Below are 22,709 nucleotides of genomic sequence, written 5' to 3'. Positions count from 1 at the left end.
TATTTATTGTTTCTAGGTTTTAAATATTATACATAATTATACAAACAGCCTTATGCATCTTTGTATACATCACTAACTACCTCTATAGGACTTATTTCCAAAAAGTGGAATGGTAGGGCCCATGAAGCATTTTTCATTGATAAAAGCTGAAAGAAATAGCAAAATGTAAATAAAAGAATATTAGTAGAATCAAAGAAAAAATGATAATTACCTGACAAGGTAGCATTAAATCCCATGTCTTCTATTGCTTCTCTCAAGGTTTCTGGAGAGGTTAGTAGAGGATCATACTCAACAGTCCCACTGCTATTTGCAAGGGAGACTTGTATGGATTTTACACCTTCCTTTTTTGATATGACATCCTCAATAGACTGCACACAAGAACTACAAGTCATGCCATCAATGTTTATCACAGTTTCTTGTGTCAGAGGCTGGCTAACTATGTCCAAAGGAGTCTTCTGAAGACAGGAGCTGGAGGGAGAGTTCAAGGTACTCTTAACTTCACTTGCAATGCTAACTCTATATTGCCCTGGTGATACGGCCTCTATTGCTTTTCTCAGGGCTTCTGGAGTGACTGAGCTTGCATTGTACTTTATAATGGCAGACCTATTCTCTAAAGAAACTACTATGCTGCTTACGTATTGGAGTGTAGATAAAGTACTTTCAATATTTGACACACATGATTTACAATGCATGCCATCTATGATGAAAGTGGCCGTTGAATCACTGGTATATGATGAACTCCTTTGCTGTGATCCCTCTGAGGATTTGACTGGTGTGTTCTTTAGACGTTCTACATCAATAGCTCCCAATTTGAGGCCCTTGGGCTGTTTTTTGATGAATGCTGGAAAGCCCACAGCTTCAATCTGCTTTTTTATTTCCTCTACTGTAATGACATGAGGTTGATAAACAATAGTAGCTTCTTGGTTGTCCAGGGAGACTAGTTAATAAAAAGAAACAATTATTTAATTCAGTTATTCCTGGGCCACTTCAGAAAACATCTGAATCAATAACCACAAATAATTGTTTTTCTCTCACTCTTGTCATCATCTTTTCTTAAAATAATTTTCTTCTTTTCAGAAAATATTATTGACATAGACTGGAAACAAGTAAAAGATAACTATTATAGCTATGGTCTCCAAGTTTCGGCATGCCTAAGTAGAAATATATTAGAGGTAAAAAGTACCCCAGGCATGTTGTACTAAGATCTCTGAACTCCATGAATCGTCACCCCAGCTGCCTTTTCTGCTAAACTTCAATTCAAGGTTCATATAACCTTTAATTATAATCATTAACTTTACTGACATTAATCCTGGGACTATGCTGTACCTCAAACTTCGATGAAGCAATAAGCACTCTAGTCCCATGGATTCAAAACCCATGCTTAAGAAGAAAGTCAAAAGTTAAAAGATAGAAACAGAAAACTAAGCCTTACAAAATAATCAAACAATACCAGGATATATTACCTTTAATTCGCTGAACACCTTGAAGTTTCCCGATTTTTCCTTCAATGGTGCTAGTGCACGAATGGCAGGTCATCCCTTCCACTTTCATCTTCAGCATGACTTCACCTGCTTGAGCCATATTGTGATCTTCGCAATTTCCTGACTTTTTCTCCATTGTTCCAATATCTAAACTGAGATCTGGAACCAGCTCTATTATCTGATTGGCATTCACTATAGAAGGGATTATTGTCACTACTGCAGTTCTTTGCTGAGGGGAAATTTTAACGTCTGTCACGCCCTTGGTCTTGAGCAATGTGCTTTGGATATTGTCCCATGATGGAGCCAGTGAAGAGGTAAGAGTCAGAAACACAGTGTCAGTTAAAACAGGGAGAGGGTTAGGATTATGGAGAATAGCATCAAACCCCATGTCATCGATAGCTTCCTGTAGGGTCTTTGGGGTCTGTAGTTTAGCGTCATAAATAATAGTCGCATTTTTTTCTTCCAGTGAAACCTTTTGGAAAGAAATTTCAGAAATCAATTTAATTAAATTATGACACAGAACTTTAAAAATATTAATCATTGTACCACATTCAAGAAGAATGAAACAGGCCCGCACGGTGGCTCATGCCTGTAATCCTAGCACTCTGGGAGGCCGAGGTGGGAGGATCGCTCAAGGTCAGGAGTTTGATACCAGCCGGAGCAAGAGTGAGACCCCGTCTCTACTATAAATAGAAAGAAATGAATTGGCCAACTAAAAATATATAGAAAAAATTAGCTGGGCATGGTGGCACATGCCTATAGTCCCAGCAGCCCGGAAGGCTGAGGCAGGAGGATCACTTGAGCCCAGGAGTTTGAGGTTGCTGTGAGCTAGGCTGATGCTACGGCACTCTAGCACGGGGAACAGAGTGAGACTCTATCTTAAAAAAAAAAAAAAAAAAAGAAGAATGAAACAAATAACTTAACCTAAAGAAGTTTCTCTAGTAGTTTTCATCTTTACTATTCTCATTAGAAATAAACATAAAATGTTTTGTGTACATACAAGAATGGTAAAGTTATAGGTAAGCATGCATGAATCAGGCATTTGAAACATGTGCATGGATAAACACACCCTAGAATTTCACAACAAAGTACAAACTACTCTTTCCTACCACCTCCCTCCACAAATTACTCTAACACTTCACACTGTACCAATTCAAAAAGTGATACAGGAAACAGGATCAACTACAGGAAAATTAAAGGTAATATGAAGTTTAATTTTAAAAAATGTTGAATTCCCTAAAATATGTACAACTATTACATATCAATTAAAAAACAGATATCTATCCTAAGTGTGCTCTAATAAATAAATAAAAATCTAAAAAGATTTTCCATTAAGATAACTTTGTTGGCAAGAAAAGATATAAACATACCAATTTATGAGTGAAGGCAGTATTCATAGAATTTTGAGTGAAGGCAGTATTCATAGAATTTTGAGTGAAGGCAGTATTCATAGAATTTTGTAGCATATACTCCTATATCCCCCTAAGTCACTAGGGCATAGTATTAATTTTGTTCAAAATAAGAACATCTTTGTTGTTTTGCCTGATTAGATTAGAACAACGACTATACTCTTAAAGCTCAGCTACTGCATATAATTTAATTACTGTCATGACCGCACTTCTTTGGCTAACATTTTACAAAGATTAATAACGAAGACAGACAGACACACACACACACACACACATCCATACACATACTGGGTTGGGAGTCAGAAAATTTGAGTTCCAGTGTCAATTCTCCACTTACTAGTCAACCATACTCATTAGTTCTAGCATCTGAAAAATGAGAAAATATGCCCTATTATCTGTCAGGGCTGTTATAAGGATTATATGAGTAAATAAATAGGAAAGTCATTTGTAACTGCAACAAGTTGTGTAAAAGTAACTGAACAACTGATATTTATCGAGCACTTACTCTGTGTGTCAGGAACTGGGATTCTCAGGATATAAAGCTAAACATGTCACAGTCACAGGAAGCACTATTAGGACAGAGAATATAGAAAAGGGATACTCATTCATCCCTGGGAATATGGGTCAAAAAAGGCTTCTCAGGGGAGATAACACCTGAGCATTAAAGAACAGGCTGGGCGCGGTGCCTCACGCCTGCAATCCTAGCACTGTGGGAGGCCAAGGCGGGCGGATTGCTCGAGGTCAGGAGTTCGAAACCAGCCTGAGCAAGAGCGAGACCCCGTCTCTACTATAAATAGAAAGACATTAATTGGGCAACTAACATATATATAGAAAAAATTGGCCGGGCATGGTGGCGCATGCCTGTAGTCCCAGCTACTCCGGAGGCTGACGCAGGAGGATTGCTTGAGCCCAGGAGTTTGAGGTTGCTGTGAGCTAGGCTGACACCATGGCACTCACTCTAGCCTGGGCAACAAAGCAAGACTCTGTCTCAAAAAAAAAAAAAAAAGAACAAACAGGAATCTGCAAGGATATATAAGGCAGGGAATTTCAGACAAATGAAAATACAAAAGTAGGGAAAGATGAGAGCCTGGAGAATTAGGCAACTGCTTTATTGTGAGGTCTTATATACCAATAATGGTTTGTAATATATCCTATAGGTAATGAGGAGTCATGGGAAAGTTAAGCAGAGGAATGAAATGATCAGATTTTCATTTTAGAGAAGAAACATTTGGGAGGCAGCGTGGAAGATGATATTAAGGTGGGGTAGAATCATACAGGAGGAAGAGAAATCAGCTAGGAGGCTATTGGAATTGCAACAGTGATGCAAGAGAGGGTCGGAATTAAGGCATGAACACTGGGGATAAAGAGAAAAGGGGAAGTTCCAAGGTACATTTAGGAGGGCAGGGCCTACTAATGAGATATAAAGGGTAAGGGAGCTGACTAGGATGACTTAAAGGTTCTGGCTTGGACCAGTGGCTAGATGATGATACCATTAACTGATACCAGACAGAGAGGAGGAAAACAGGAGGAATTTAAAAGGTTAGAGTGGAGGGAAAAGAGAGATGATGAATTTAGTTCTGGAACTATTGATTTTGAGATGCCAGTAGAATATCAATATTCAAAAAGCAGTTTAAAATATGGGTATTATTATAATTATTAATTCCTAGTAAAAAGCTTTGTTTCATAAAAAACTCAAAAATATATTTAAAAGTAATTCAGAGTAGAAAATCTAACTTTCAATTGTCTACAATAGTTATATAGTTAAATCTTTCACCTATTTGAATGAACTTCCTATTTTTATCTCTTCCTTTAGCTTGATAATTGACGACTATGTATTTGGTGAAAATCTGAAATTTGCCTATGACATATAAAGTTTCTAAGACTCTGATAATTCTAGTTGGTTAGTTTGTTCTTAGTGATGAAAGAGATCACTATTATAAAAGATCCAAAGCAAAAGAATTAGGGGATTAATTTATATTTGGTATTGGATTACACTATTCAATTTTTTCCAAGAATAAACCACAGACTAGCCAAACCATATATAGTTGAGACATAAACTTTTGAAAGAGATGCAGTATAACTGTAGCCACTATCAAATGAAGGCTTTTGTGTCTTTTTGTTTTTAAAGTGATCCTCTTTTAAACTTTAATCTTATCCTCTGGAGGCCAATGATTTTCTGATTTAAAAAATGACTTTAAGTAATTTAAACATCCCAACTAAAGGGGAAGATGGAGAACAGAACAGTGGCTTCTAGGAGCTAGAGATAGGAGACAGGGTAGCATGAGGGAGTTTTGGGGGGTAATAGGACTGTGCTATGTACTGGTTGAGGTGGTAGTTAAGTGAATCTATGCATGCATTAACGTTCACAAAACTAAAAGAATTTCTTCAAAGAACTGTACACCAAAAGAAGTACATTTTACTAGATGATAATTTTTCAAAACAAAAATATATTCATATTAGGTTAAAAATTCAGTTCCTGGCCAGGTGCAATGGCTCACATCTGTAATCCTAGCACTTTGGTGGGCCAAGGTGGGAGGATCACTTGAGGCCAACAGTTCAAGATCAGCCTGAGCAACATAGTAAGACCCTCATCTCTACAAAAAATGTTTAAAAACTAGCCAAGTGTGGTGGCACACAGATGTAGTCCCAGCTATTAGGGAGGCTGAGGCAGGAGGATTGCTTGAATCCAGGAGTTTGAGGTTGCAGTTAGCTATGATGATGCCACTGAACACCACCCAGGACAACAAAGCAAAACTCTATCTCAAAATAAAATTCAGTTCCTCAGTTACACCAGCCACATTTCAAGTGTTCAGTGACCAATGTGGCTAGTGGCTGCCATACCAGTCAGGGCAGATAAAACACTTCCACCATTGTAGAATGTTCTTGGACACTACTGCTCTAGGTACTATTGTACTTTTTCTGATAAAGTACCAACTTAAAAGGATCCTTTGTGGTAGTGGGGGACTGTGTTTACGTTTTCCTCTAAAAAAAAAAAAAAATCAGACTGCCACCAACAATTTCCAGCTCATGCAGTCATGCCTGGTTTTGCTCACCATTGTATCCCCGGCAGCTAGCACACTGCCAGGCACTCAGTAAATATTTGTTGAATAAATAAATGCCATCTTAGCTTCCTGCCCAAGGAACTAATACCCAGAACTCTATTGTGGGTTTAAATATATTGTATCTGGTATTGCTTAAACAAGACCTAATTTTAAAATACTTTCCCCCCCTCAAAAATGTCAAATTACCAACATGCCCAGTGAGAAATTGTTCTGTTGTTAAAAACAAAAACTACTTTGTCACTGAATGGTTTGCCATACTTTCTACTGCTTTAGCCTATCTTTTTTTTTTATAAAAGACATAAGGAAACTATGTATAAAATATATATAAAACTATGTATAAAATACTATACAAAAAAGTCATATTAACCAATGCAATTTGCATGCTGTAGACAGGAAAACACTTTCTTATTTAGTAAATTTTATTTGTGAGTTTCAAAATCGACCAACCATACTTCGTGTACAAACAGAATGTTCCTCCTTGGGGTAATAGCACTCAACTTTTCCTCTAAATGTTAGATATCAAAGAGATTTTTCAAACCTAAGGTCTCAAAGGAAACAAAATTAAACAGGACCTTATTTTCTTTTAAGAGGAAATTCACACAGTAATTATTGCAATACAGTTCTCGGTATTAGTTCCTTGGGCAGGAAGCTAAGATGACATTTATTTATTCAACAAATATTTACTGAGTGCCTGGCAGTGTGCTAACTGCTGGGGATACAATGGTGAGCAAAACCAGGCATGACTGCACAGAGTTGGAAATTGCTCCTGGCAGTCTTGATTTCTTTTTTTTTTTTTATGGGAAAGCGTGAACACAGTCCCCCACTACTACAATTTATGCAGTCAAGTTTCCCACATTTGGGGAAATCGCAGGGGTCAGCACATCCGGAGTGCAATGGATAAGCCTCACCCTGGAAAAACCACCTTGGTGATCACGATATCTCCCCTGCCAGGTAAGTATGGCAGTCTGGGCCGGGCGTGGTGGCTCATGCCTGTAATCCTAGCACTCTGAGAGGCCGAGGCGGGTGGATCATTTGAGTTCAGGAGTTCGAAACCAGCCTGAGCAAGAGCAAGACCCCGTCTCTACTATAAATAGAAAGAAATTAATTGGCCAACTAATATATATAGAAAAAAAAATTAGCCGGCCATGGTGGCGCATGCCTGTAGTCCCAGCTACTCGGGAGGCTGAGGCAGGAGGATCGCTTGAGCCCAGGAGTTTGAGGTTGCTGTGGGCTAGGCTGATGCCACGGCACTCACTCTAGCCTGGGAGACAAAGTGAGACTGTCTCCAAAAAAAAAAAAAAAAAAAAAAAAGGGCTGGTCCGAAGGTAGTGAGTTATCTCACGTGATTGTTCACAGTCAGTTACAGATTGAACTCCTTGTTCTACTACTTTCCCCCCTCCTCACTACTGCACTTGACTAGTCTTAAAAAAAAAAATAAAAAAAATAAAAAAAAAAAGTATGGCAGTCTGATTTTAAGTCTGCACTGCTCTTCTTTTGTATGTTCCCACTTTCAAAGTAACATTCCCCTCATTCCCCACATTGTTACAAAGTTTTAACAGCTTATTTTTTTCTCAGAATCTTTTATTAGGAATCAATACTGTTATTTTTATTTTCAGAGGAACTATTTTTCCATTTATACCACTAGTTCCTCTGAAGATAAACATAATAGCCTACAAACTTTTAATATGGCTCATAGAAAAGACTCAAGGTGGAGGACTATTCACTGTATTTCGATGAAGGGTGTGGTGGGAGAGAAGAAAGGAAAATAAACCAAATGTGCTCTGTGGCTTCAACTGCATTAATAGTGAGGGTACTGACTGTCACAGGAATTATAAAGATCCATTGTGTTAATGCTTATTATGTTCTGTATCTCTTAAATGTCAAAAATGAAATTCAGGCACGGTATACTTGATCTGCATATGATTTCTGTATAATTTGCATGCACATACAAAGGCTGCATCCTGTATATACTCTCAGGTAATATGAAAGCTAGGACCTTGGACAAATCACCCTACTTCTAAGGGTTTAAGTTTCCTCAGAGACTAAACACAATAATCTTTTTTTTTAAGCTATTGCTCATTTTATTATAATTGTTGCAGAATCTAAAACCAGTCAATGCTGATCTATGAGACAATTTCTCTAATTATCATTTGCTAAATCTTTTTTTTAGCATATTATGGGGGTACAAGTGTTAAGGTTACATATATTGCCCATGCCCCCTCCACCGTTAAACACAATAATCTTTTTAGCTCTTTCTATGAAAGCTAAAATCTGTGTTACTATCGCTTCTTGGGCTGTCACTAGTACATTTTTTCTCTTTTGTATTCTTTCTTATTTGATAATGAAAGGTGCTATAGTCTGAATATGTCCCCCGAAAATTCATCTGTTGAAATCCTAACCCCCAAAATGAGACAGTATTAGGAGATAGGGCCTTTGGGAGGTGATTAAGTAATGAGGGCAGAGCCCTAAAGATTGGGAATAGTGCCCTTATAAAAGAGGCCCCAGGCCGGGCACGGTGGCTCACGCCTGTAATCCTAGCACTCTGAGGCTGGCGGATTGCTCAAGGTCAGGGGTTCGAAACCAGCCTGAGCAAGAGCGACACCCCATCTCTACTATAAATAGAAAGAAATTAATTGGCTAACTAAGATATATAGAAAAAATTAGCCGGGCATGGTGGCACATGCCTGTAGTCCCAGCTACTCGGGAGGCTGAGGCAGTAGGATCGCTTGAGCCCAGGAGATTGAGGTTGCTGTGAGCTAGGCTGATGCCATGGCACTCACTCTAGCCTGGGCAACAGAGTGAGACTCTGTCTCAAAAACAAAAAAAGAGGCCCCAGAAGAGGTGTGATGGTTCATGCCTTTAATACTAGCATTTAAGGAAGCTGAGGTGGGAGGATCGCTTGAGGCCAGGAGTTCGAGACTAGCCTGGGCAACATAGCAAGCCCTCATCTCTACAAAAAAATTTTAAAAATTAGCCAGACAGTGATGAAACATGCCTGTAAGTCCCATCTACTCAGAAGGCTGAGGTGGAAGGATCAGTTGAGCCCAGGAGTTCCAGGTTACAATGAGCTATATCAGGCCACTGTACTCCAGCCTGGCCCACACAGTGAAATCCTGCCTCTAAAAATAAATAAATAAAGAGTAAATAAATAAATAAAAATAAGAGGCCCCAGAGAGCTGCCTTGCCTGTTCTACCATGTGAGGATACAACAAGAAGGCACCATCTATGAACCAGGAAGTCAACCTTTACCAGACACCAAATTTGCCTGTACCTTGATTTTGGCCTTCTCAGCTTCTAGAACTGGAAGAAGTAAGTTTCTGTTGTTTATAAGCCACCCAGTTTATGGTATTTTTTTATAGCAGCCTGAACAGACTAAGACAAAGGTAATCCAGTTTCCTATATAAAGGTTAGAAAACTGAATAAATTGCCCAACAAACCCAGCAAGAAAATGAAAGGGCTAGGATTCAAAAGCAGGTGTATGTAACTCCAAAGTCCATACTCTTTCCATCTATAAATGATTAGGCTATACGATTTCCAACTTCCTGGAAAAACTAAAATTCCGTGCCTGTGATTTGAGCAATGTGTGGCTTATATGTAAAAACACCCGAAAAGCATAAAATATTTTTAGCATTTAAACCAAATTTTAATTATATTATTAGTTTTCCCCCCACACACATTTCACATTTTCTCCCATGCTCATTTAAATTTAAAATGATTTAAAAACATATTTCTTTGGGTTTTTAGCAGAATTGACAATCAGGACATTTTAATATTTCCTCATTTTTAACAGTCCCAATGGGGAAAGTTCCTTGGCTAAAGTTTTAGCACACTGAAATTCTGTTTTTATCCCTCAGGCATCAATTTATATGACGTCACAATAAATTCAGGTTAACATGCTGCTCAGCAAGTGTGAGAGCTTCAGATGGTTTAAAGCTCACTTTCTCAAGTCTCTTGTATATAATGGCTAAAGAATTAAAAATCTTTTTAAAAAGCTCACTTTCTGTCATTTTCATATAACAACTCAACATAAAGGTAATTACAGACTTTTCAGAGCTTGAAAGGATTCTATCATTTTACAGATGTGGAGGCTGAAATCAGAAATGTGAAATAATTCATCAATAACCCTGAAGTTCTAATATATTTGATCCACCACTTATGTTTTGAATTAACCAAAAACTATAACAGGAGCCCCATTTATAATACAAATAGTCTCAAGAAAAATTCAGTTATTGGCCGGGCGCGGTGGCTCACGCCTGTAATCCTAGCACTCTGGGAGGCCGAGGCAGGCGGATCGCTCGAGGTCAGGAGTTTGAAACCAGCCTGAGCAAGAGCAAGACCCCGTCTCTACTATAAACAGAAAGAAATTAATTGGCCAACTAATATATATAGAAAAAATTAGCCAGGCATGGTGGCGCATGCCTGTAGTCCCAGCTACTCGGGAGGCTGAGGCAGGAGGATCGCTTGAGCCCAGGAGTTTGAGGTTGCTGTGAGCTAGGCTGACGCCACGGCACTCACTCTAGCCTGTGCAACAAAACGAGACTCTGTCTCCAAAAAAAAAAAAAAAAATTCAGTTATTGTTTGTTGAAAAAATGTGTGTATATTAATACAGTAACACTACTTTGATGCTTCAGTATAAGATACTAAAAATTAAAATATTATAAGAGGAAACCATCAAGCTCTATTAACATTAATCCTATTGAGCAACCTAAATAAACATTGCCACTTAAAACTATTAAATCAGTTTATAAACTAGAAAAAGACAATTCTTAGAAACTAAGATAATAGTCACAAATCAATCTAAAAATTGAAACATTAAACATTTTAAGGTGAAAAAGGTAGAAATTTTATTAGTTTTTGTTAAATTGTAGCATTGTTTTTCATGAACTGAACTATAAATAAACTGAGTGCTTTGTCAGAAATTTGCAATATATTTTCATTTTGTTTAAAAAATTATATGACAAATACATGATTATTCATTATAAAAATTTAAATACAAAAGTATACACAGGAAATAGTGAAAGTTCCTCTTCACACCATTACTCTACTGCTAAATTTGCATCTTGGATTTGATCTTTCTTTGATCCTTGGAATAGAGTTCAACTAAATCAGAAACCTAAGCCTCTTTGAATAGCTGATTTTGCATCTTCATGGATGGATGATTATTACCTACTAATTTCTAATAATCAAAATGCCTATATTACTCTAATACAGTGTTGTTGAAAAAGCATCAGTTTGAAAAACAGAATGTTCAATGCACTGTTATTTGCCATAGCAAAAGTTAAGAAACCAAAAATAAGTCCCAAATAGAAATGAAAATATTAGATAGGTCTCTTATATACTTATATGGAACAACATCTACGATATATTTGCTAAGTGAAAAAATCAAGATGCAAAATATGTATAATGTGCTTGCATTGTTATCAAAAGGGGATACATGCGTCAAGTAGATACACATGTACATGTAAATAGTTTTAGTCATAGTCATTCTGGTCTATGTCATAGTCCAGTCATAGTCTGGTCATGACATAGTCTAGTCATAGTCATAGTCATATGTATCATGGATACATATACATAAGATAACTGGTTTCCTTTGGGAAATTTCCTTTGGGAAATTTTATTCTGTGCATGTGTTACTTTTTCAATAATAAAAAAAAAAAACTAGTTAACTTTAAGGGGAGTAAGGAATGTATTTACTGATCCACAGGAGGAATTTAGTAACTGCTAGCATCTAGGTGGTCATTTGTGTTTTTTTAAGAGATAGGGTCTTACTCTGTCACCCAGGCTGGAGTGCAGTGTCATGATCATAGCTACTGGAGCCCCGAACTCCTGGGCTCAAGTGATGCTTCCAGTTCAGCCTCCCAAGTAGTTAAGACTATAGCCACAAGCCATGTCTAGTTAATTTTTTTTCTACAGCCACAAGCCACCATGTCCAGTTAATTTTTAAATTTTTTTTTCTTTTAGACACGAGATCTTGCTATGTTACCCAGGCTGGTCTTAAACTCCTGACCTCAAGCAATCCTCCCACCTCAGCCTCCCAAAGTGCTGGGATTACAGGTATGAGCCGCCATGCCCAACTAGGTGGTCATTTTTTAAAAGGATAGTCTATATAAAGATAACAGACTTTATCTGAGTAAAAGGGAAAAACATTTAAAAAGTTAGCATTATAAGTTTCAGGGACAACGTAATTTGTTAATAAGGCATTAACCTTTGTAGTCATTCAGTACTTATATCTAACTAAATTTGTTTTTACATTTTCACTTTCCAAAAGGCCAAACAATCCCGGAGAAAGATCTTCACATCATCTCATTTTATTTTTCCTTTGAACAGACCCCTGGGGTTATTGGATTAAACTTCAGGTTAATCCTTTTAAAGTCTACAGTATTAACATTGGCCAGACAAATAAGAGTATTACACTCATTTATCGTACAATTTAAGACACTATTCCCAAAATGTATTTAAGTGCTAAAGCTGCAAAGGGAAATAATTATATTCCTTCTATTTATTCCAAAATAAGAGACTCCTTGATTATTCACTCTCCTTGAATTCTGTTAAAGTTCTAATCTGTTCCACTGTTGCATTTTTTCTTTTTTTTTAAAGTGGGGAAATAGAATTCAGCTCCTTTTTTTTTTTTTTTTTTTGAGACAGTCTGCCTAGAGTGCCATGGCCTCAGCCTAGCTCACAGCAACCTCAGACTCCTGGGCTCAAGTGTTCCTTCTGCCTCAGCCTCCTGAGTAGCTGGGACTATAGGCCCACACCACCATGCCCAGCTAATTTTTTCTATTTTTAGTAGAGATGCGGTCTCGCTCTTACTCAGGCTGGTCTCGAACTCCTGACCTCAAGGGATCCTCATACCTTGGCCTCCCAAAGTGCTAGGATTACAGGTGTGAGCCACTGTGCCCAGCCTCTACTGTTGCACTTTTCAATAAAGCAACTTTACTCAATTTAATATCACAATTATATAACTTCATTCCAAACACTACTTTGATTTAGTTGAAACACTCTTCTCCGGAAATCTTGTTTCTAAAATGACTGCACATTAGTCTTAATTATAATCTCAGGAATTATGATCCAGAAATTTTAAACCTTAACATTCTTTAAAAAGTGATCAACAGGCTGGGCGTGGTGGCTCACGCCTGTAATCCTAGCACTCTGGGAGGCCGAGGCGGGCAGATTGCTCGAGGTCAGGAGTTCGAAACCAGCCTGAGCAAGAATGAGACCCCCGTCTCTACTAAAAATAGAAAGAAATTAATTGGTCAACTAATATATACAGAAAAAATTAGCCGGGCATGGTGGCGCATGCTGGTAGTCCCAGCTACCCGGGAGGCTGCGGCAGGAGGATCACTGGAGCCCAGGAGATTGAGGCTGCTGTGAGCTAGGCTGACGCCACGACACTCACTCTAGCCTGGGCAACAAAGTGAGACTCTATCTCAAAAAAAAAAAGTGATCAACAGCTAGGAGCAATGGCTCATTTCTATAATCCTAGCACTTTGGGAGGCCAAGGCTAGAGGATCACTTGAGCCCAGGAGTTTGAGACCAGCCTGGGCAACATAGCAAGATCCTGTCTCTACAAAAAATACAAAAATTAGTCAGGTGGCATGTAGTTATAGTCTCAGCTACTTAGAAGGCTGAGGCAGGAGGATCACTTGAGCCCAGGAGTTTGAGGTGGCAATGAGCTATAATGACACCACTGCACTCTAGCCTGGGCAACACAGTGAGATTCTGTCTCAAAAAAAGAAATGATCAATATTTATGTATTATTAGCATGTTGAGCTACATTCTGACTATAAATTATGTTTGGACAAGGAAAGTTTTCTATATCGTGCCTAGAAAGAGGCGAATTCACATTTTACGGCCTCTGAAACTTAAATAATTTGAGGGGTCTTCTTTAAGAAAAATATAAAACTATACATAACAAAAATATGCACAAAAATATTCTGAATGGATAACAAAATCAAAAGTTATAAATTTTTTAAGCTAACAAATACCATTAATACCCATGATATTTTTATTAATAATATCTGATATACCTCTCTAATTCTTTCTTTTCCTACGTTATTGGCTGTATATTCTTTGGGTACTTCATTTGACAATGACTTTACAAAATCATTTCTATATAAAGAAAAGAATCTTGTTGACATGTCTAAGCTGTGTTTAAACAAAAAAAATGAAAAATAAAATTTTCAAAACAATAATAAGAAAAAAGAAAACAAAAATAATTCAGTATTTCCTCTAAATTAAAATTTTTTTATTAATGATAACTTAGAAAATTTAATTTCAACATCATAATTTGGACATTGGTAAATTTTTAGGGCTATTGTCAAATTTGGGAAAACTACAGAGTTTCTTTCATATATAAACTGTAAGATTTCAGGGTATTTCAAGTTTACTTGTGCAGTGAATAATCTCACATACTCTTTGAATTGATAACAGACATTTTCCTGTTTTAAACTGGGCTCTATACCTTCATGTCATGACACTGAGTTGGTACCACTGGTTGTAGGGATATTATTGGAAGCCAATCTTGTACCACAATTCCTAGCAAAAACTCCACTATACAAAGAAGTGACTAAGAACCACATATAGCCAAATAGTCTACCAATCCCGAACTAAACATACCTCCAACTCAACCTCCCATTAGTAAGATCCCCAAAATGTTCACAGCCACTTAAATACCACCCAACACAAAGACACAGGTCTAACAGAAGGGGAGTCAAAGTGGAAATGGGCAGTGGTCTTAAAGGATTGTGATTAAAATATTTTACTTTTGCAAATTGTACAAAAACACATGACCATGTGAACACATTGCTAAGACTTCTTTCAGAGTTTTAAAAGGAGGTTAATGCAAATGAGTGACTCTGAAGCTTAAGTTTCATTAACTTCACAGGAAATCTATCTCTGGCCCTAGAAGACTTAACACTTAGTAAAATATTTTTTAAAGGAAAGAAAAAAGAAGAAAGTTCACTAATATATCCTATATCATAAGGGCTTTTGACTGAAAGAGGAGAAGCAGAGCTGGAAATGACAGGAAAAGGGTGTCTTCTTTTATTTTTAGCAATCAAATTATGAATGTGCCCTGAAAAGTATAGCCTTGAGTATCTGTCACTGGCATTCATATAAATCACTGTTGATAACACAAAGTGCTTTCATATCATATAGCTGCTAGTCTTCATTTATAATGTAATCAGATTCAATTGCATTTGTCTGGCCCTAAAAAGACCTTATTAAGCAGTGGTGAATTCTGGGGAAGATGAAGTAGAAATAGCAGTCTTACATATGAGTGGGTGCAAATTGGCTGTTTGGGGAAGTAGGAATGTAGTTGGCAAATATCAAATCAGAATCTAGTCCTATAGTTATACGTGGATATGTTGGCAGAAACAAATATTCACCTACAGTAGTTTGCTAGACAGAGGGTTGAGGGTTTTGGAAAATACACTGGTAGTCAGTGGACAGTAAGTACCTAAGTCATTTGACAAAAAATTATGTGAACTAGTCTCCAGATGGTTAAAACAGCACTGTTGCAATTAGCACAAACACTACCATATAGCTAGTAAGATTCAGCTTCTATTCTGGCCCTCAGCACCAGCCCCACCTTAGATCAAGTGGAAGAGGTTTAATTAGTTTCATTTGAGGATAAATCAAGTGCAGGTGTCATATTTATTAGTCACTGAAATTAACTCATTTTTAAAGCTTTAGGACTGAAGGTTGCAAAGCCACTTTTGCTATTCTGTTTCCTAATCAAGAAACTGCAAAATATGCTTCTAATTTTTGCATAGTTATGATTAGTGAAAAAATTACCAAATGTTTTTTATAAATCTGAGTATGTTGAAGGTAAACTCATTTGAGAAAACCTGCAGTGTAGTAAATAAATACAATAACTACTTGTCTTCATCTTGTGAAGACTTATTAAAAAAAAAAAATTAAAAAAAAATAACTACTTGTCATCGCTCAGCTTTTCCAACGTGGCTCTCTCCCTAGAGCAAATTAAAGGCAACGTGCCCCTGTTGGGGGACGTGGTAGGAAAGAAGAAGTGTGGAAGCCTCTAAGACTGGAGTTTATGCCAAGATAGATGGTAAATACAAAAGAAAACCCTACTTTTGGAGCAAGTGAAAATGGAAAATTCATATCTAAGTATTCACATGGATGCCTACAGGACAGAAAACTTAAGGAATCTTACACTATGTAAACAAAGCTTTTCTAGCCACAACTATCAATATAGTCTTAGCTAACCAGAGCATATGGTCAACAAATGAGAAACACTGCTCTTTCCCCAAACAATAAAATGGATCCAAAGCTTACTTTGTCCTCTCTAGCCAAGATGAATATGAAACACAGACATAAAAATATCACCCACAGTTTCAGATTTGAAAAAGAATTGTCTGCATATTAGCACCACACTTCATATGACTCTTGAATTAAAGAAATGTATCAAACTTCATAGAGAATCATGATGTGCTAATTAGCCAGTTTTTTTTGTAATGAAAACAAGGTGAACTGAAGTCAATCTGCTCAAGATACTATGAAAAGTCAGAATTATAAACAGGAATACTATAGAGACAAGAAAGTATAAATCCTATACTTCACTGAAAAGCCAAAAACATTTTACAATCTCTGAAGAATAAATGGATAAAAATTAATATTTAGATTGAGAATAATTAAAAAGTAGAACTCCTACAAGTATCTGATCTAGAGATACACAAAATGTTCTAATTGCAATGTAATGATTCATGTACCTAAAAATATAATGAACCTCTGATAATTAGAAAGAATATATCTGATCCCTAATTTTAAATCTTATGCTTAATCTGATGTCTAGTTGGACAATGCTCCCTTTAGAATATTAACATGTGCTCTGGGTAGTATGTATAAAAATGTATTTTTTTTTTAATATGGATCTCAACTAGTCATAGGAAAGCCATTTGGGGATTGATGTAAGTTGATCAAATTCCAAAGTGGCATTAATTTTCCACCATCACTGTAACGAACATCACACAAAAGCAAAATTATAGAAAACCTTCAGCAAATAGAACTACCACCAATATAAAGTTGTTTTAATGATAGCAAATATTTTAACATATTAAAATGACAAGTACATTACACAAGTGAGAATACGGCTAAAATTACACATCTGATGATTGACCCATTAAGCCCTGGCAGTAAAAATAAACATGCTCAAGAGTAAGCAATTCATAGTATAATGTTTAAGAAAAAGCTTCCATATATTATTGTCATTACAGTAAGAATCCTCAAACGTTTGGCAAGAAAAAGGTATTGTTAATTTTATGGATCCTTAGATACAAGTTGGAAAGAAATGGGAGAGAACAGTTTTGGAACCAAACTGAATGTAGCATAGGAAAGAATGCTGACATTATCTACACCTACAATAAGTGTTAAGAATTGCAAAGAATGACAAGGGAAAGGGGCACATGGGGTCGGGAGCAGGGGGCAGCAAAAAGACTTTTCGGAAATGGCAACTGGCCCGAAGCTCTACTAGGAAATTCCAATCATCTAGTCAGAGACCTTAACAGAATACAATAGGCAAGAGGCCTGGACCAACTCTTAGAAGTGTCAGCAAAACACATTATCAAATTCAACTGAAGAGACTGTCATGTAAATGAATAGCAAGGATTCTCCTGAGTGATGAGTATAAAGTGGTTCCTTGTATTAGTCTCTCTGCTTTTGTGTTATGTCTGAAATTTTTAACTAAAAGTAAGCATTCTTGGACCAAGTGGGGCTTATCCTGGAAATGCATGGCTGGTCCAACATTTGAAAATCAATCAAGTAATTCATGTACTAACAGACCAAAGAAGAAAAATCATATGATCACCTGTAGATGCTTAAAAAGCACTTAACAAAATTCAACATCTATTGATGATATTTTTTTTAAATTCTCAGCAAACTAGGAATAGAAAGGAACTTCCTTAACTTGCTAAAGAATATCTACAAAATTACTACAACTAACACAATGCTAATGGTGAATGACTGAATGTTTTCCCCCCAGGATTGTCCGCTCTCATCACTTCTATTCAAAACTGTAATGTCACAGCCAGGCACAGTGGCACAAGCTTGTAGTCTCAGCTACTCAGGAGGCTGAGGTGGGAGGATCACTTGAGGTTTGAAACCAGCCTGGGCAAAATAGCACAACCTCATTTCTGAAAAAAAAAATTTTTTTAATTGTAATGGAGGTTTTAGCCAGTTTAAGAATGCAAGGAAAAGAAATAAAAGACATAGACTAGGAAGAGAGAAATAAAACAATTTCTATACCTGGATGACATAATTGCCTATGTAGAAAATCCCAATGAATCTACAAAAAAGCTAATAGATTTAATAAGTCAATTCAGCAAGGTTCCAGAATATAAGGTCAACATATAAAAATCATTGTATTTCCATATGCTTGTAATGGACAACTGAAATTTTTTTTTTTTTTTTTTTGAGACAGAGTCTCACTTTGTTGCCCAGGCTAGATTGAGTGCCGTGGCGTCAGCCTAGCTCACAGCAACCTCAATCTCCTAGGCTCAAGCAATCCTCCTGCCTCAGCCTCCCAAGTAGCTGGGACTACAGGCATGCGCCATCATGCCCGGCTAATTTTTTCTGTATATATTAGTTGGCCAATTAATTTCGTTCTATTTATAGTAGAGACGGGGTCTCGCTCTTGCTCAGGCTGGTTTCGAACTCCTGACCTGGAGCAATCCGCCTGCCTCGGCCTCCCAGAGTGCTAGGATTACAGGTGTGAGCCACAGCGCCCGGCTGGACAATTGAAATTGAAATTAAAATCTAAAAATTGTAGCCTCCCAAAGTGCTGGGATTACAGGCATGGGTCACTACGCCTGACCTAGAATGTCTATAATTTTAAAAACTGATAATATAAAGTGTTGGAGAGAATGTAGAGAAAGTGGAACACTCAACCATTGCTGGGGGGAAGATAAAATGTTATAGCCACTGTGGTAAATCATTTGGTAGCGTCTCAAAGACTTAAATATAACACTTACAATATGATGGAACAATTTTAATCTGCCCAAGAGAAATTGGAACATATTTCTACACAAAGACTGGTATATGACCATTCAGAGCATTATTTTATGAAAAATCACAAAAAAATGAAAAAACCCAAATGTTTCTTAATGAGTGAATGGTTAAACAATCTGTACTACATCCACACAATAGAATACTCCTCAGCAATACAAAAGAAAGAACTAGTGATACCCGCAACAACATGACTGGCTCTCAAGTACATTAAAGTAAGTGAAGGAGGTTGGGTGAGGTGGCTCACGCCTGTAATCCTAGCTCTCTGGGAGGCCGAGGCAGGCAGATCGTTTGAGCTCAGGAGTTCGAAACCAACCTGAGCAAGAGCAAGACCCCGTCTCTACTATAAACAGAAAGAAATTAATTGGCCAACTAATATATATAGAAAAAATTAGCCGGGCATGGTGGCACATGCCTGTAGTCCCAGCTACTCGGGAGGCTGAGGCAGGAGGATCGCTTGAGCCCAGGAGTTTGAGGTTGCTGTGAGCTAGGCTGACGCCACGGCACTCACTCTAGCCTGGGCAACAAAGTGAGACTCTGTCTCAAAAAAATAAATAAATAAAATAAAGTAAGTGAAGGAAGCCAGACTCAATAGGCTATATACTGCATGATTCCATTTATGTAGCAGTTTAAAAAAGGTAAAACTTCCGAGAAGTTATGAGGGGCTAAATGTGTGTGGGGTGGGAGGATGACTTTAAAATAGGGTTACCAGATTTAGCAAATAAGAGTACAGGACATTCAGTTAAATTCAAATTTCAGATAAATTATGCTAAATTTTAGTATAAGTAAATCTCATGCAATACAACAATTCTCAAACAGTGGCCCCAGAACCAGCACCATTAGAATCAACTGGATACTTGTTAGAAATGCAAACTCAAAGGCCCCTTTTAGACCCAATGAATCTGAAACTATAGGGGTGGAGCCCAACACTCTGTTTTAACAAGCCCTTTAGTTGATCTCATGATGTAGTTTAAGAACTACTGCTCACTATACCTGTCACCAGCAAAAAAGAACCATAAGAAGCTAATATGAAGAAAAAGTGTCCTGGCAAACATTTAGGAGATTAAAAAAGAAAGAAAGAAAGAAAAAGAAACAGGGACACATGAGCCTGTTCAATAAAACAATTCACCATCCTGAAATATTAACTGAACAGCCAAAGGGCATATAGTAGGTTCTCTGGGAAGGGACTAGAGCAGTAATTCTCAACTGGGGGCAATTTTGTACCAAGGGACATCTAGATATGCCCAGAGATATCTTTGGTTGTCACAACTGGGGAGAGGTGCTACTGGCATCTAGTGGATGGATAGAGACTGGAGATGATGCTAAACATCGTACAAAGCACAGGGTGAGCCACCACCACAAAGAATTACACTGCTCAAAATGTCAATAGTACTGACGTTGAGAAACCTGGATTACGCCTGTAATCCTAGCACTCTGGGAGACCAAGGCAGGAGGACTGCTTGAGGTCAGGATTTCCAGACCAGCCTGAGCAAGAACAAGACCTCATCTCTACTAAAAATAGAAGAATTAGCCAAGCATGGTGGCATGTGCCTGTAGTTCCAACTACTTGGGAGGCTGAGGCAGGAGCATCGCTTGAACCCAGAAGTTTAAGGTTGTAGTGACCTACAATGATGCCACTGCACTCTACCTGGGGCAACAAAGCAAGACTCTGTCTCAAAAAAAAAAAAAAAAAAAAAGAAGAAAGAAAAATCTTATCAAGTATACAGTGCAAATTATTAATTTAAAAAAATAAACAAAACATACTTTCTGACTCCAAAGCCTTTAAATCAAAGACATTTTTATAAACATGTAAACAAAAGGATTAAAAAGGTAATGACAAATGAAACATAAGTCAAAGTTTCTCATACTAAAAATACTAGAAGCATTCCAGGCAGAATTTATACAGACCAATGATACAGAGCTAAAATGGTAATTTGCTGGTAGGAGGCACCTTTATGATGAAATAGCAGGTTGCTTTTTTCAGAAGTTATATGAGAACAAATTGGAGATGACAAGTTTGAGAACCATATGCAAATTAAAATGCATCCACAGATACTATATGACCAGAAAACACACTGGGCCAGAAATCACAGAACTTCAATTCTAGTTTTGCTTTGATAGCAGGTAGCTGTATATCAAACACAAATCACTTCATTATCTGGGCTTCAGTCTCCTGCTCTATAAAATGAAGGGGTTAGATTCACTAAGTCATATAAGACCCCTTGCAGTTTTAACATACTATGCCTATGTCTAAAAATGAGCACAAAGAAACATTAAAATTTATTTTTACAGGATACAAGAGGGGATGGTATCATTATGTTTCCTTTTGGGGAGTTTTATGTTGACTTTGGTACTTTGGATTCTGGTGTTTAGGTGGTACCACCAAGCTATTTAAGCTTTTCTTACTGATTTATTATAATCATATTCATAATTAGTTTTCATTGCAGAAAAATTGGAATATGGAGATAAATCACTTTTTAACTAAGATTCTGACAAAATTATAGCAGGAATTAGGTTAAGATGCTATAACAAAAATCAAGTGTGAATAAATAAAGAAGAGATGTTGCCATATGAATTACTTGGAGAAGCCAATCAGTGTAATAAGGAAGAAGTTCAAGTTTTACAATAATAGTTACTTACATGGTATGTTGAGGTATGTGTTAAAAACTTGGTAGTGAGTATTACATCACAATATTTCTGTGAAAGATGTAGAACTATCAACACTGCAACTATCAATTTTGCAGATAAGGAACAGGCTTGACAGGAAAAGTTGTAAAACTTACTTTGGTTGTAGCATCATTTTAATTTTTTATTTTGGTGAAGAAATTCTGCTGTGATGAGATACTTTATTTCAAATTTTCAAATTTTTCTGACTGGTGCTTTCCTTATTGCTAGGAAGATTGTGATGAATACTTAATCTGGTAATGTTGACATACAGTGTATTCTTCTGTACTGCTCATGTCATTATATAATAAACAATGCTTGGGACATCTAATTCAATAACAAAATAATCTAAACTCCACTGTGCCTTAAAAGTACTACAGCCAAAGTCCATTTTTCTCTTTATTTTTCTTTTTTTGACATGATGTGCATGTGCTGGTAATACAAAATAAATGAAAGGCTGTGGTATAGCAGTACAAGTGGCACTCAAGGTAGTGTCAAGTTATAACAGTATCACTGTGCTTTGTAGTATGGCAAGCAGCATTGTGACACAACAAGGGCAACACATTTGGGCTCTGTCACAACTATTCAGCTCTATGGTTGTAGTGAAAAAGCAGCCATAAATCATACATAAGTGAATAAATGTGGCTGTGTTCTAATAAAACTTTACTTATAGACACAGAAATTTGAATTTTATATGATTTTCATATGTTCCTAAATATTATTCTTCTTTGATTTTTTTTCAACCATGCAAAAATGTAAAAACCATTCTTAGCTTACAGGCCATACGAAAGCAGGTGGCAAAGCTGGATTTGGCCTACAGGCAGGCCATCAACCCCAGCCACGTACACATGAAGATCTTAAGATAACTACAGGCACCTCATGCAGTCTTCAGAAGCCTTTTTTATAACCTGAATTGCATCTTCAACCATAGTATACTTAGAATGTTGTTGATGCTCATAATAATGTCTTCCTTGAGCATAACAAACAAGGTGTGCTAGTAATTTCCTAGATACTTTCACTTCAATTTTTAATTGCAAAATAATTGTCATGCTATAAAAGAGAAAGAAAACCCA

The 22,709-nt window shown here is 37.0% G+C and overlaps 1 protein-coding gene and 1 non-coding gene across 3 annotated transcripts in view; both read right to left on the bottom strand.

Moving 5' to 3' along the window:
* Positions 1 to 22,709, bottom strand: part of ATP7A (ATPase copper transporting alpha) — a 138,574-nt gene that overhangs the window by 50,914 nt on the left and 64,951 nt on the right. For both annotated transcript variants that reach the window (XM_075999565.1, XM_012755345.3), the window contains 2 exons: positions 1,464 to 1,953; positions 212 to 937 (listed from right to left, as the gene is read on the bottom strand). In XM_075999565.1, coding sequence (XP_075855680.1) covers positions 212 to 937; positions 1,464 to 1,953 — 1,216 coding nt within the window. The remainder of the gene's footprint in view (positions 1 to 211; positions 938 to 1,463; positions 1,954 to 22,709) is intronic.
* Positions 6,748 to 6,911, bottom strand: LOC142865967 (U1 spliceosomal RNA). The gene has a single exon (XR_012916061.1). It is a non-coding gene; the product is annotated as a U1 spliceosomal RNA (small nuclear RNA).

This window comes from Microcebus murinus, chromosome X, assembly GCF_040939455.1.
Source record: "Microcebus murinus isolate Inina chromosome X, M.murinus_Inina_mat1.0, whole genome shotgun sequence".
NCBI lineage: Eukaryota > Metazoa > Chordata > Mammalia > Primates > Cheirogaleidae > Microcebus > Microcebus murinus.
Note: the sequence above shows the minus strand (reverse complement) of the source record. Positions and strands in the feature narration are given on the sequence as shown.